The following is a 14,184-nucleotide window of genomic DNA, read 5'->3' on the forward strand; positions in this document are numbered from 1 at the left end:
AGAATCATGACTTTTCTTTCCCATTAAGAATGTGTTCTCTTTTCAATAACTTTTCGCATCCACAGATGCTGCTGAGTGCTTGAATGGAGAGTCTCAAGAGTAACAACTCTGTTTTTTCTTTCACAGAATTTCTACAAATCTGAAATTAACAAGGAGGAGATGTACATCCGCTATATCCACAAGCTTTGTGACATGCACCTGCAGGCTGAGAACTACACAGGTGAGAGAGACATTTCATGGAGTCTGCTTGAGCTCCTCATGGCATTTTGACCTTTCCTGATGTTATATAATATCTGGCTCATTCTTTTGGAAAGAATTTGCATGAATCAGTTATGGCAGTTGCGAAGGGAAGAAGCTGAGGCCCAGCTCCTTTCCTCAAGTTAAATACTCTCTGTTTATGCCTGCACAACCACGACTATTGCATTACACTTCAAATTTTACATTAAAGTGTTTTTTGAAGAAGATGGATTTAAAAAAAAATCACAACAGTGTAATGAAACTTAAAGGAAGATTAGCAAAAGCACCATTATATTATCACTTGTCATATTTCCTTGCCTTGCAGTGCTGAGGGAGCACTGGGAACGTGTATGGACTCTAATGCTCCGTTGTCCAAGCTCTTTTTACAGCTGCAAGCCCCAAATCTAGATACAGATCTGAACATCTGACTGGGCATTTAAATCAAGTAGCTGGTAAAAAGAAATTTGACATATTTGTACCTAAAAATCACGTGCTGCTATTTTAAGTTATCGAATAATTTAATAGTCCCCTAAGAGTTGAGGGTTTTTTTCACAAACTTTAAGTCAGATTGTGTCAGAAGGCAGGTCTGTGACCTTTAATATTGGCTGTGTTTATCTGCTGTCATTGATTCAGTGCTCCATAACTGCCTTTCCTACAGAGGCTGCATTCACTTTGCTTTTGTACTGTGAGTTGCTTCAGTGGGAGGACAGACCTCTGAGAGAGTTCCTGCATTACCCATCTCAGTCAGAGTGGCAACGTAAGGAAGGTCTGTGCCGTAAGATTATCCATTACTTCAACAAAGGGAAGGTATGCCAACTTCTTCTCTCTTCCAGCAGCTTCCTTCCCTTTTCCTGACTTAGGGCTTGCAAGCCATCATCTCAGTCCAGTAGTCTGGAAGTAAATTTGTATCAGAAGGGTTTATAACATGACAGATTGGCTCTCTGGACAAAAAAAAAAAAAAAAAAACAGATGAGAAAAGGTATTTCATTATGTAGGGCATTTGGAATGGGTTAGGGAGGCCAACAGGACAAACACCAAAACATTTTTAAATCTTTAAACTGAGCCTTGGATCAGCTGATGTGGCAGAGCGCTGGTTCCTCAGCTTTTGGGGGGTGGGATTGCATTTTGTAGCTGTCTATGCAAACTGCTCTGCTATGACTCACTTGAGAGCTTGTTTTCTGCTTAACCTACAAATGGAAATGGCAGGCAAATGCAATAGGGGTCTCTTTATTGAAAAATATTTAAGTCCTTTCAGTGTCACTTATTTTAAAGTGATTTTTCAATTCCATCCACTGCACAAGAAGAAAATCAATCCATCTCAATTTCATATATTGAGTATGGGATTTCTACAGTTAATTATATTTTTTTTTCAATTACTGCAGAAGTAGATGTTTTAGTCCCTTGTGTCATGGTGTTTTGGGAACATTTCAGAGGTGAATGTTAAAAGTGACATCATCTGTTGGAGTATTTTCAAATTTTTCCCTTCTCTAGGAAAATTCCTGCAGCTTATGTTCTTGGGAGATAACATCTGTATGTGTGCCTCAGGGTTCATTTTGCCCATGATGGCAATGACAGTGGCATTAAATACAAATGTGAGTTGGTTCTTATGGGCTGCCATTCCAGATAATTCATTCCTAGTCCTGGTAATAGGAGTTGCATATGGCAGAAACATTTTCTAAAGAACCTGCAAAAGGAAGTCAGATTCCTATGTGAAGGAAGAAATGGCCCATTTATGAGGAAGTGATTTAGATTTTTCTGTGTGTGTGTCTGCCAGAGTTGTTCTTTTGTTATAACACTGCATATGGTTCTCTCATTTCAGAAATTTTCAGGGCTTTTCAGACTGCTCTTAAAAACAAATAACTGGCTTGTGCAAATATTGTAGTACTGTACTGTCTGACTAGACAAAGATGATAGAGGCAATATGGAAAGCACGTGAGCCTTTATTTTTGACAACAACAGGAAATCCATATACACAGTGAAGTAGAGTAAAAATTGACTGATGTAATTAGGCTATAAAACTCCTAACAGATTATAGAGTGTTAACCTCTTGAGGTTTTCTCCACACTGGATGTTTTTGGAGTTACTTGATTTGTGTTTTAATCCTGCTTTATTACAAATGGTAGCTGAATGATTAAATAATCCACTTAAGCAGTGTGTATGTCACTCAGACTATGGAAGTGAAAGATGCTGAGAAGCCAAATCCTCCTTTTCAGCACTCTTGTTGTATGACAGGGAGCAGCTCAGGGAATGAAAGAAACCTCTTTCCCTCTACTTGTGTCTGACAGCTTCTCTTTGCACTATCCTGGGATGGTCCCTCCTCAGGTTCTTCAGAGCAGGATTTGGTTTTTGTCCTTCAGTTGCATTTCCATTTCTCATGCTGCTCCTGGCCTCTTCCACCAAGTGAGGGTGTCAAGGCAGAGTGTAAAGGCTGTAAAAATTCTGCATTTGTTTATAGGAGAATTTTCTCAGGACAGGAATGGGAGGAAAACTGCCCACAAGAGTGTCTTGTGACATGCCACTGACACAGCCTGTGGCAGGCCTGGGATGCTGCAGTGGGTGCAGAACTGACTCCCACCCTCAGCAGCGTCAGCAGCAGCCCTGTGCTGGGAAGGAACATGGTGTTCCAAAGCCCTTTTAGCCTTCACTGGTCATGTGCATCTTCCTGCTGATTTCTGCTATGCTGTGAATTGGTTTGTGGCTCAGCTGGCAGTGTGTGCAAGTACACAACTTAAATTGAAGATATTTTTAACCCTCAGTTACAATTTTGACCGTTAAAAGTTCTCTAGTTGAAGACATCTGTGAATGGAACAGTTTGAACCCGACTGATCATGTTTCTGCACAGCAGTACTTGAAATCCACACAGCCCTTTTGTGTCCAGTTCACTGCTGGATTTATTACCTGACAATTCTGAGCAGCTCCTACCATGGCACTGCAGGGTCTGTTCTCCCTAGTGCAGCCAAGTGCACACAGAGACCCAATGCAGCATTCCCAAAGCACTTAGTTTTTGATCATGTGCTCCATACCCAACACTTGAAATAATTTCTGTTGTGTGCCCTCATGGGAATCATTTCCAAAAGGAATCTGCACATTGGGATGCGAGTAAATAAAGGCTGGCATTCAGAAGGGTTGATTGTCTCTACCTGTGCCCCCTTGTTTGCCGTCAGCTGAGAGTTGCTGGTGCCATAGGAGAAAGCTGCAATAAGTGCCCTATGAATGTGGCTTTCAACTAGGAATACACAACATGCAAACACATCACAGGTCAGCAAAACAGAAAGCACTAATGAGGAAAATTACCAGTGGAGACATCAGGAAGTTATTTGAAGAGGGAAGTGACACTTGCATGTCACATGGAATTTCATAACAATTATCTGTACTGTGAAGATGTTACTCATTAGCATCACAGATTTTAAAAGTGAAGCTCCAATGACCTGGATATCCATTCATTCCTTTTCCTTTCAAATAGCTACAAACCATTTTCTCTTTAGGAAGTTACCTGTATGTTGTTTTTCTTCACTTCTTTATCTCATCTTGTATCTGCAGAATACTCAGGTAGCGCAGTGGAATTTCTTGGTGTGGAAACTGAAACAAAGAGAGAGCCTGATTTAGGATGACAGGAATGGTATCAAGGTACATAGAAAAGAGGTGGTATATAGAGAAATCAGATGTGGTTGCATATTGTTAATTTAATTGACATCAGAAAAGGAGCATGAAAAGGTTACATCCCTCATATCACCCAGAGGGAAAACAGCTGGTGAGATTTCTGCTTCTGTCCAGAAGAGAGATTAGAGAGTTAGGCAGGCTTTCGTCACAGCATCCCATTTGGAAGTAAGACTGCTCACACTCTCTGTGGGGAAAAAAAGACATTTATTCCTGGCTAGATGTTTTAGAAGTGAACATAGATCAGCTGAGGACTGAAAATCTGTGTATAGTACCTCTGTAAAGAATGTGCTGCAACCATGAAAAATGCAGTGGTGTTTGAGTTTGCAAATACAAACACTTAACTGACTATGGTTGATCTCAGTTCAGTGGATCAGTTTGTGTGTCATGGACTTTGACAACCCACAACAAAAATCCTGTTAATTTGAGATCACAAACACCTCACTAATATTCAGAGTAGTCAAGAAACTGGTCTTTCAGTTCCTTTCCTATTGTGTCTGTTGCTTTGATCTAAATAAATCTCAGGCCTCCCATTCTCCCAAAGTAAAAATACTGTCAGAATATCCAAATTGATTCTGGTACAATATTTTATTTAGCAAGTTTTTATTGAAATTTTTGTAATTAAAAGAAGCTAAAGAGCTGTAGTAAGGATGTGGTAGTAAGGAGAGAACAGACACTACAAATGAGGGCTTAAAGGGAAACAGTGTAAACTGCCTCATAAATTAAATCAAATAGAGATTCACTTTTTAATGTACATGTAACCAGGAAAACTGTTTCCATATTAAGTCCTAATATTTTACATAATTGCTGTTAATGACTGTTTCCAAGAATTTACAATATTGCTATTAATATTCTTAAAACTTAAGGTGGTAGTCTAACTCACACATCAGTTTTGTTTTCACTACAGCAGGGTCCCATGTAAAACAACTGGCAAATTAGTCCAGTAATGCATAATAAAACTTAATCCAGTAAAGGTTCAACTGAGACCTTGGTGCTCTAAATCCTTTACCATAAGCATGGTAAGAAACAGCCACTCCCCTAAAAGGCTTCCAGTGTGTAAGGCTTCCAGGTAAAAGGTAATGGAAGAGGAGATTTCAGTGTAAAATGAGCTCTCCAAAAAGCCACCTGAGGTAACAGGGAAGTCTTTCTCTCAATGGGGGTGTGCCCAAAGTGGTTCTCTGTCCCTCCTGACCTCTGGGATGATGCGTATGATGTGCTAGGAGAGACCCATTGTGTGGGATTGGGAGCTGAAGAAAAGAATGTTGCTTTCTGAATATGGATATTGATTCACTGCAGTAATGCAGGTCAGTTCTGAGGATGTTTTGTGTATTGGAGTGTTCCCACTGCCTGACAGTTTGTGCTTTCAGTGGGAAGGAGCAGCCTGGGAAGGGGAGCACTTTGCTGGGGAGCCAAGCCCTAACTCTGTACTCCAGGGAGTTCTAGTGCAGGAAGCAAAGGAGCTGTTGGGGGTGGGTTGAAGGGGTGTCTAGCACGAAGAAAAATTGTTAGTTTTATTATCTTTCTCCTGAGAAGTTCCCAGTCTCATAAATGAACTGTCAGAACAAGCAGTATGTGTGTGTAATTTCCACGGAACATATGCCTCTGTTCCCATCTTTTAGAAGGAACTGATCTGCTATTTAATGGAAATGGTTTCACCACATTGCATTTTCACATCTAATCTCTGCCATTTCATACCAAATGAGTTCCCAGAGCTGAGTTTCCATATTGCTCTCAGCTGAGCTGGCAGTAGCATTGTGTTTGCTGTGAGTGTGATTTGCTTTGGCCCTGCAGAGCTGGGAGTTCGGCATCCCGCTGTGCCGAGAGCTGGCCATCCAGTACGAGAGCCTCTATGATTACCAGAGCCTCAGCTGGATCCGGGTAAGTGGCAGCACCTTCCCTCCTTGCACACTCTTACCTCATTCCCCAGAGCATTCTGAATTTAAATATAATCACATTCCTTATAGAGCTCCATGCATTCACTGAGACTCCCTGCCATTGATTCATATTGATGACTTTGTAGGTGCACTGAAATAATTCCAAAGTCTGGTAGCAGTAAAATCCTGTGAGTATTTGAAGACAGCACACACACATACACACACACACACAAAGAAGCTGGGCTTGCTATTGCAATGGCATATTTACATATATTTTTCATAAAATATCCTATTTTTTAATACATATTTCATTTTAATTCCTAAAGAATCAAGGACAGTTTGTGCCTCAGTGAGAAAAGATGAATGAAAGAATGAAGAAGACAAATGTTTATGGCATTCTTACCAGCTTACAGGGATCTAGTCCTCTGGTACAACTAAACATGTGATGAAATCAAGGCACATTTGCAGCATCATACTTTAATCAGAAAAAGCTGAAGTTCCTTTTGTTATTTTAAAACTTTCTGAATGTGAAAATAGTTCATCTCCTCCTGTCCTCTAGGGTAGCATACATGTATCCAAATTTGAGATTTATGCTGCGTGGATATACGCAGTGGTTTAAATTCTCTTTCTAAAAAGTCCCGTTTGTTTTTATCTGAAGACACCTGTCTAACAAGGTTTGATAAACTACACTTCTGAAGAACCTGTTTTCTCCAAAGTGGCCCCAAACAGAGCACATGACCAGCTTGGCTGTGCACTCTCTGTGCCATTCACATCACCACCACATTCCTTGATGCTTCCTGCAATGACTTTGGGACCTTCTCCTACCTGGAAAGGGAGTTAATGTTTGTGGGAACTGACCACAAACCAGGATGCAATATTGCAAGTTAGGGTTCCTTGCAGTGGAAGCAATGGTGTCAAACTGGTTCTTCTCCTTGAAGAGCCACCTTTTGCTACAGTGAGCCTTTCAACTGAGGTTCAGTTTGCCAAAGGGTCTGGAAATCCCACTCTTCATCTTTGTTGGTCAATTCCACAAAACTGCTTATTGGAACTAGAAAAAAGTCCTTTTCCTCTTTCCAACCACCTTTTTCTTCCATGTTAAAACCTTCTGGTGCACAGAGCTGTAGATTTAATTTTGTTTTATCCTTTTTCATGCCCCTCAACTCAATTAAGGCAAACCCAATTAGATGTAATTTTCCAGGCAGTGGTATGGATTTTGTTCTGTGCGAGAGAATAGGACACTGTGAGCCAGGCAGCGTGGATCTTAATCTCAGCTTTGGCATTAATTCTGCAATGCAAAGAAAATTACATGCAAGACCCGTTTAATTTAAAATAAGATAAACCAGGAAAAATTAATATTTCATCTTTCAAAATGTAAAATGAGTATGGTGATGTTCTGGTCTGTTCCACCATGTAGACTGGTCTAATTAATAATTTTTATCTTTAACAGAATTTTGGTCTTTTCATAAAAAATCATGGGGGTAAAAGAGTAATGTGAAATTTTAATGTGTTGAGATGGTAATGTTTTAAGTGCAGCTTTAAGGTCTGATAGCAGCTATCTCCTTCCTCTACAGAAAATGGAAGCTACCTATTATGACAATATCATGGAACAGCAGCGCTTAGAACCGGAGTTTTTCAGAGTTGGTTTTTATGGTCGAAAATTCCCATTTTTCCTGCGGGTAAGCCAAACTTATACAGGATGTGACAAAGTGACCATGCTCAGAGTAGCTGTTAAGGCTTTGTATTTTTGTTTTGGAGATATAATGTCTACTATTCAGCATATTTTTTTTATGCCTGCACAAATAAAAACAGTTTTCTAGCTAAACTGAAGGACACGGTCCACTGGGAATGTTCTTGGGAACAGAGATCAGAAATTTGACTCATGCCACTGTGAATTTTTGATGATCTGCAGATGCAGCACAAACTGCCTCTATATTAAGCAAAATGCTGTATTGCAGCAATGTTGGGTCATTACAACTAATTTTCATCATCTCAAATTATCACACTTTAAAAAAAGTCTCACTTGACAGAATTCTAATCCCAGCCTGATGACTCTTATGCTATATGCAAGTGAAAATTTCCTCTCTTCAACAAAAGCCAAACAGCTTCTTTGGGCACATCCTCACTTGGAGCTCATTGTCTGCTGGTGTACCAATCCATTTAAAAAGTGAAATTTTCTTCTTTTCCTAATGAGGAATCAAATTTTAAATGGGTATTTGTTTATACAATGTCTTGTTGCTAGTTTAGAGCAAGGAAGGAATATAATCTGACAAGTGTTCCAAGAGCTGCCTGCAATTTGAAGGCAGATGCCATTGAATGTGACAGGACAAGGTAACTGGAAGCTTTCAAGGACTGGAGGTGCATGGTTTGTGTTCTGTTTGAAGGAATGGTTGACAAGAGGTGGCACCAATCAAGGTACACAGGATGAAGCCAAACAAAGCCAAGCCATTTTGAGAGCTGCCCTCTTATACTCCCCTCTGATTATGAAGTTGTTTGTTGTTTTTTTTTTTTAAAAAAAGGATTTCAACACTGGGGTTTAATTATAGTCTTTTAATGAAAGCACAGACGGGGTAAATAAAGGCAAGTTGAAATTAGTCAAGGAGAAGAAATACCAGTGCATAAAGGGTAGTGGTTTCATGTTATTTGAAGGTGAACAGTGCCAGAATCAGAGAATCACAGAATTATTTAAGTTGGAAAAGACCTCCAAGATCATCGATCCAACCTTTGACCAGTCACTACCTTGTCAACCAGACCATGGCACCAAGTGCTATATCCAGTTGTTTCTTAACACATCCAGGGATGGTGACTTCATCACCCCCCTGGGCAGCCCCTTCCAATGCCTGACAACCCTTTGCATGCAGAAGTTCTTCCTGATGTCCATCCTGAATGTCCCCTGGTGCAGCTTGGGGCAGTTTCTTCTCCTCCTGTCCCTTGTTCCCTGGGAACAGAGCCTGATCCCCACCTGGCTACCACTTTCTGTCAGGATGTTGTAGAGGGTGAGATGGATCCCCCTAAACCTCCTTTTCTTCAGTCTGAGCCCCTCCTCCCCCAGCTGCTCCTCACAGAATTTAGAATGTAGCAGCCTGAAGCAGAGGAATCCAAAGAAAGGATGTGTGCTGCAGTGTGAACCCAGAGCTGCCCCACGACGATCTCCAGAGAAAAGTGACAATTCCTGGTTTTTATATCTAACAACAAATATTTCAGCAAGTGAGTGACAACACAGTCATCATGGCACACAAGCATTCCTAACATCTGAAGTACTGTCAGTGACTGGAGCTTATCTTTTTGTCTTGTGGATCCTGGATCCTCCCTTTTACCTGGGATCCTGCATGGCCAAGGTGTTTGACACTGCTTGAGCTACCTGTGCTCAGCCCTGACTCTTTGCAGAGTGCTGTAACAACGTGGATCCTTGGCTGGAGAAATTACCAGCAAACACAAGCGTACATAATTATAATCCTTGTTAATTCTGCAATTATATTTGGTAGCAGTACTTCTGATAGTAGATTACTAATGTAGCAATCTCATTAAAAGTCATCCTCCTCCTTTCTCTCCCTAATGATCCATACAGCACACACATTGTGGAGCACAGACTAAGCCCATTAGCAGTCACATCAGCATGGATCACACTGTAAAGAGATTGGAAGCAGCTATTCTAGAGAAGAAAAAGATTTACATGGATTTAAAATCTTCAAATGGATACGGCAGTGATTTAAAGTGATCAAATAACTCCAAGCCCTTTTCTCATGTATTTTTCTATTGCTGTACAGCTTAAGACAGAAAATAACCACTTCTTTCTGTATCTTTGATTTTTGAAGACCCTTTGTGTAGAAAAGTCATTGTTCATGTTTCTATGAATTCTGCATCAATTTCTAGCCTTTCTACATAAGTAAATTTAAATTAAAACTGTCCATATCTTCCATCTACCAGAAGTTCAAGTAAGGCCTGACAAGCCATGTTTTGAGATCTTGTGCTGGCATCTGTCTGAAGTCTTGTTAAATTTAGCTTTAAGGTGTTTTCAGGGCATTATTTTTAGAATCACAGTAACTTTATTTATAGGCTTACAGTTTTCTAGATTGCTGCAATCAAAAGCTAAAACAGAGAAAGCAGTTAGTGCCATGAAGAGATTCACCTTCAAACATGGGCTCACTCCAAATTTAATAATAGCTGCAAAGTTTGAGCATTACAGACTGAACTGTCAAGATTCATCATGTGATTCTTCTCCCAGTCCATTGGTTGCTGTGACTGATGCATAAAAAGTGACACATGTCACAGCCAGAACAGGAGATCCTTTCCACAAAATTGAAATGAAAAGCCAAAGATAATTGAACTCCTTGGCTGTGTTTTATGATCTGGTTTTGCTACTTTCCCTTCAATTTTTCTACCAAGATTAAGAACTGCTTGGCCACATCCTTTTTCCAGAGCAGTTAAAAACACATTCTAGAATATACTGCAGCCTCTAAATGCAAGAAATAAAAGGCTGTTCTTGTTTATTAAATTTTTTTATTGTTTTATGAAGGTGAAAACCCTCTCTGTTCTTCTAGTTACTGTGTGTATGAGAGTTTAAACTATCAAAATTAGAGAATTTGCCTGCTTTGATTGGTCATGCACTAGGAGATATTAATACTGATGAAAATTGTGGTTTGTGAGGGTTAAGACACTGGAATACCATCTTCCTGACACTGAGGAATTTCGGAATCCGGTATCATTCTGTTTGGAGTTAAGAGATAGCTCAAAAAGCATCCAAGAACTCTGCACAAGTGGTTTAATGCCTCAAGAGTCATCTAAATGCAGCTTTCCATTATTAGCAGAAATGAAATTTTGTTCATCAAGAAGAAAGTGCTTTTAGGGCTGAAGGGGAATTTGTTAAGTGGCCACTGAGAATTCTTGGTAAAGCTTTTCTGTATTACTGTACTATTGACAGGGGAGTTCCTGAGCATGGATTGTTCATCACCATCAGGGCTGGGTTGTATGGCTGTGATAATACAGCAGTGATTAAACAGTGATTTTTGTGAATAGTTTGTTGCAACTTCTCTCTAAGGAGAACTGATAAAATGATAAACATATATCTCCCTCTGTTCCATCAGAACCTCAGGACTTTTATCCATCTGGTATAAAGAGCACTTGACAGCAGCTTTCCCAGTGTAGAACAGCCAAGCTGGTGACTTAAGTTTCAGTTGATATGTTTCAATATAGTCCAATTAAAAATAGTGCTTTTTCTGAAAAGCAGGTAAGAAGGGACCACAAGACTGAATGCTGGGTGTGCTTGAATCAGGGGCATTGTGCTGTTCAGAGATCAGTGGAATAGTCTCCTCGTTAATCACTTCTTCATGAAATATGTTGTGAAAAAAAATGAAGGGATAAAATACATCTACTCTCACATTAGCATACTGCCACTGTAATTTATCTTTGGTTTTGAAGAAACATTTAAAGTGAGACAGAAGTTAGTAGAACTTAAATTACTTTTAAGGAGACTAATTTATGCTTGTCCTTCTTGCAGAACAAAGAATATGTGTGTCGGGGCCATGACTATGAGAGGCTGGAAGCCTTCCAGCAGAGGATGCTAAGTGAGTTCCCCCAGGCCATTGCAATGCAGCACCCAAACCACCCTGATGACTCCATATTGCAGTGTGATGCGCAGTGTATCCTTCTGTGAAAGGGCAAACTCTCCCTGGAGCTGGGGCAGAGCACAGAGGTAGAGGTGGATATGGACAAAACCAGACCCTGTCTGCAGCAGACAGTAACTGGTTGGTTATGGGAGGTAATGTTGGAGAGAGCGGTGAGTTTTTATTCGGGGAGTAGTGCAGGTCATGTTCCATGTAGAAGGGAAGGGGCTGTGCTCAGTCACATCCATGCTTTACTAACAGCACTGTCATCACACAGAGTGTGTGTCTTTAGGAGTATTCCTGATATCTTCTCTCGGACAGTATTTTGATGGAAACAGATACTAGTTCCAAAGCACTATTTTCCATTCTGCTTATTTTTCTTACATCAGTATTTTACTTTTTTGCAATTTCCTTTTCTTTAAAACTGTTGAACTTTTTTATACCCAAGGCTTTGAATCTCATTCTCTTCTCACTGGTCACCTGTACAATGCTCAGTGCACTTAAGGACTGAACCACATCACATTTAAGAGGACTGCAGGGACTTTGGAGAGGTTAGTCATGGAACCTGCACTATTTGGCTTCTGAGAGAACATGGGTACTGTGCAGTATTTGAACTGTAATGTCACTGTCAGCAAAAGGAGCCTTCTGTGTGGGTTACTGTTTCCTATTTGTCTTTCCTAACACATGGATAAACTTTCTTTGACTGCACAATTTCCAGATTTGCAGATCTATGCAGTGACTCCCATCCCAGACAATATAGACGTGCTGCAAATGGACCGTGTCCCCGATCGCATCAAGAGCTTTTACCGCGTCAACAACATCCGCAAGTTCCGCTACGACAGACCCTTCCACAAGGGCCCTAAGGACAAGGAGAACGAGTTTAAGGTAGAAGTAGCAAATAAGCCATGCCTAAGTGTTCATCTCTTCAAGGTGAAAACTGTCTTCCTATTTTATGCTGATAGAGCTTTTTAGGTAATCCTGATTTGATAGCCAAAGATACTGCAGTAACTCAAGTAACAGGTTAAGTCCATGGTCTGACTGAATATTGTTGAGTTCTGACCTGTTTTAAAGCATTGTCCAGTTTAAAGGTGTGTTATTTTAGTGTCCAGAGACACTGTTTGTTTGGCTGGACTTTTTTTTTATTACTGTCTACAATGTCTTTTTGGATCCCATGACACAGCTGGTGACTGGACAAGTTTTAAAAATTAATAGAAATGTTGAATGTGTTGTTTCAAGCATACTGAATTCCTGGTTTGTTGTTTAAGTGACTATCAGGAAGACCTTCTACAGAATTAATGGTCAGGAGGTTAATGCATTCTTTTCTGAGCCTTGCCCCCTTCGCACTTGTAGTAAGAGTACAGAGGATGTGGTTGTGATTCACTGTTCCTCACAGCCTCAAATACTTCTTGCAGAGCTTGTGGATTGAACGCACCACTCTGACCCTGACTCACAGTTTGCCTGGGATCTCTCGCTGGTTTGAAGTGGAGAGAAGAGAACTGGTAACATTCATAATTCCTGTAATTGGGGGTCAAAATGATGAGTTACTGAGGACGTGGGATAGGCAGCTTAAAACTCGTTGGGCTGAAATCTTGCAGTTTAAAATGGTGTTTACCAAGAGTTAAATACATACTTTTTCTACCACTTCATCTAAAGAACTGCTGAATGTAACCAGGGGAATTGTATTAGCTAACAGTATATAATGGAGACAGTGCCAAAAGGATGGAATAATTGCATTGCTGCCATGTCTTTGTTATATAGAAAGACATCTATTATTGCAACTGAGTGACCCGAAATCCAGCACTGCCAACAGTGGAGTTTGTTAATGTAGCTAATTTTCTACAAAGCAGTAAAAGCGAAGGGAGCTCACTGAACAATCCTGGAGTACCACTTTATTACAAGGAAGATAATAAATCTCAGTGAAGTGTCCACAGAATTAAAGTATATTTTATTGCCTTTGAGGTTGAAGTAAGTCCTTTGGAAAATGCCATTCAAGTGGTTGAGAACAAAAACCAGGAGCTGAGGACACTGATAAGCCAGTACCAGCATAAACAAATGCATGGCAACATTAATCTTCTCAGCATGTGTCTGAACGGAGTGATTGATGCCGCCGTTAACGGGGGAATTGCGCGGTACCAGGAGGTGAGCCAGGCTCTGCTTCTCATTGAGTATCACCCTTCCTCAGTTTTATTTGCATTTCTGTTTCAATGATAGTGTGGCTTAATAAGATAAGAAATTCTCATGTGCATTATCTAAAGATGGGGTTATACCCCCATTTGGTTATTCTGCATCAGTGCTTGCATAGCCACATGCAAGGAGGCTCCAGGGGTGAAGCTGGGATCTCTCATGGAAATAGGTACAGGTAACAGCAGGGTTTCTCAAAGATGACACTTGGCTTACCTGGAAATCCTCACTTGGCAGGTAAAACAGTGTAGCAGCTCTTTTAATACTGCTTACATTCCAAATTCATTTTGCAATAGAGGCTGTGGGACTGGTGGTAACAGATGAGGTCTAGAATCAGGAAAAACCACTAATTCATGCTATTGAACCATTATCTTTGCTGACAGGCTAATTTCAGACTCGCTGTAGAACTAAAATGATGTTAAATACAATATGTTATCCAGCATCATCTCTTGCAAGCTGTTACATAAACTGAGCATTGCAAAAGGTAGGTTTAGGGTAAAATACTAAAAAATAGCAGCAGTGGTTCAGGGGTTTGGGATGTGTCTTCACAACAGAGCCATGGAGAGAATGCTCTTCAGGCTTTACATTAGTTGCCAATTTACTCACTAAATTCCTTTAGCTTTAGGCAGTAATGT

General features: G+C 40.3%; 1 protein-coding gene across 10 annotated transcripts in view; it reads left to right on the top strand.

Moving 5' to 3' along the window:
- DOCK3 (dedicator of cytokinesis 3) overlaps positions 1–14,184 on the top strand; it is a 181,216-nt gene that overhangs the window by 146,884 nt on the left and 20,148 nt on the right. For all 10 annotated transcript variants that reach the window (XR_007778606.1, XM_050979181.1, XM_050979182.1 and 7 more), the window contains 8 exons: positions 127–220; positions 896–1,044; positions 5,686–5,772; positions 7,340–7,444; positions 11,263–11,404; positions 12,087–12,253; positions 12,781–12,867; positions 13,328–13,507. Coding sequence is in view for 9 of the 10 variants with exons in the window: in XM_050979181.1 (XP_050835138.1) it covers positions 127–220; positions 896–1,044; positions 5,686–5,772; positions 7,340–7,444; positions 11,263–11,404; positions 12,087–12,253; positions 12,781–12,867; positions 13,328–13,507 (1,011 nt within the window). In the remaining variant the exon portion in view is untranslated. The remainder of the gene's footprint in view (positions 1–126; positions 221–895; positions 1,045–5,685; positions 5,773–7,339; positions 7,445–11,262; positions 11,405–12,086; positions 12,254–12,780; positions 12,868–13,327; positions 13,508–14,184) is intronic.

This window comes from Serinus canaria, chromosome 12 (genome assembly GCF_022539315.1).
Source record: "Serinus canaria isolate serCan28SL12 chromosome 12, serCan2020, whole genome shotgun sequence".
Classification (NCBI taxonomy): domain Eukaryota; kingdom Metazoa; phylum Chordata; class Aves; order Passeriformes; family Fringillidae; genus Serinus; species Serinus canaria.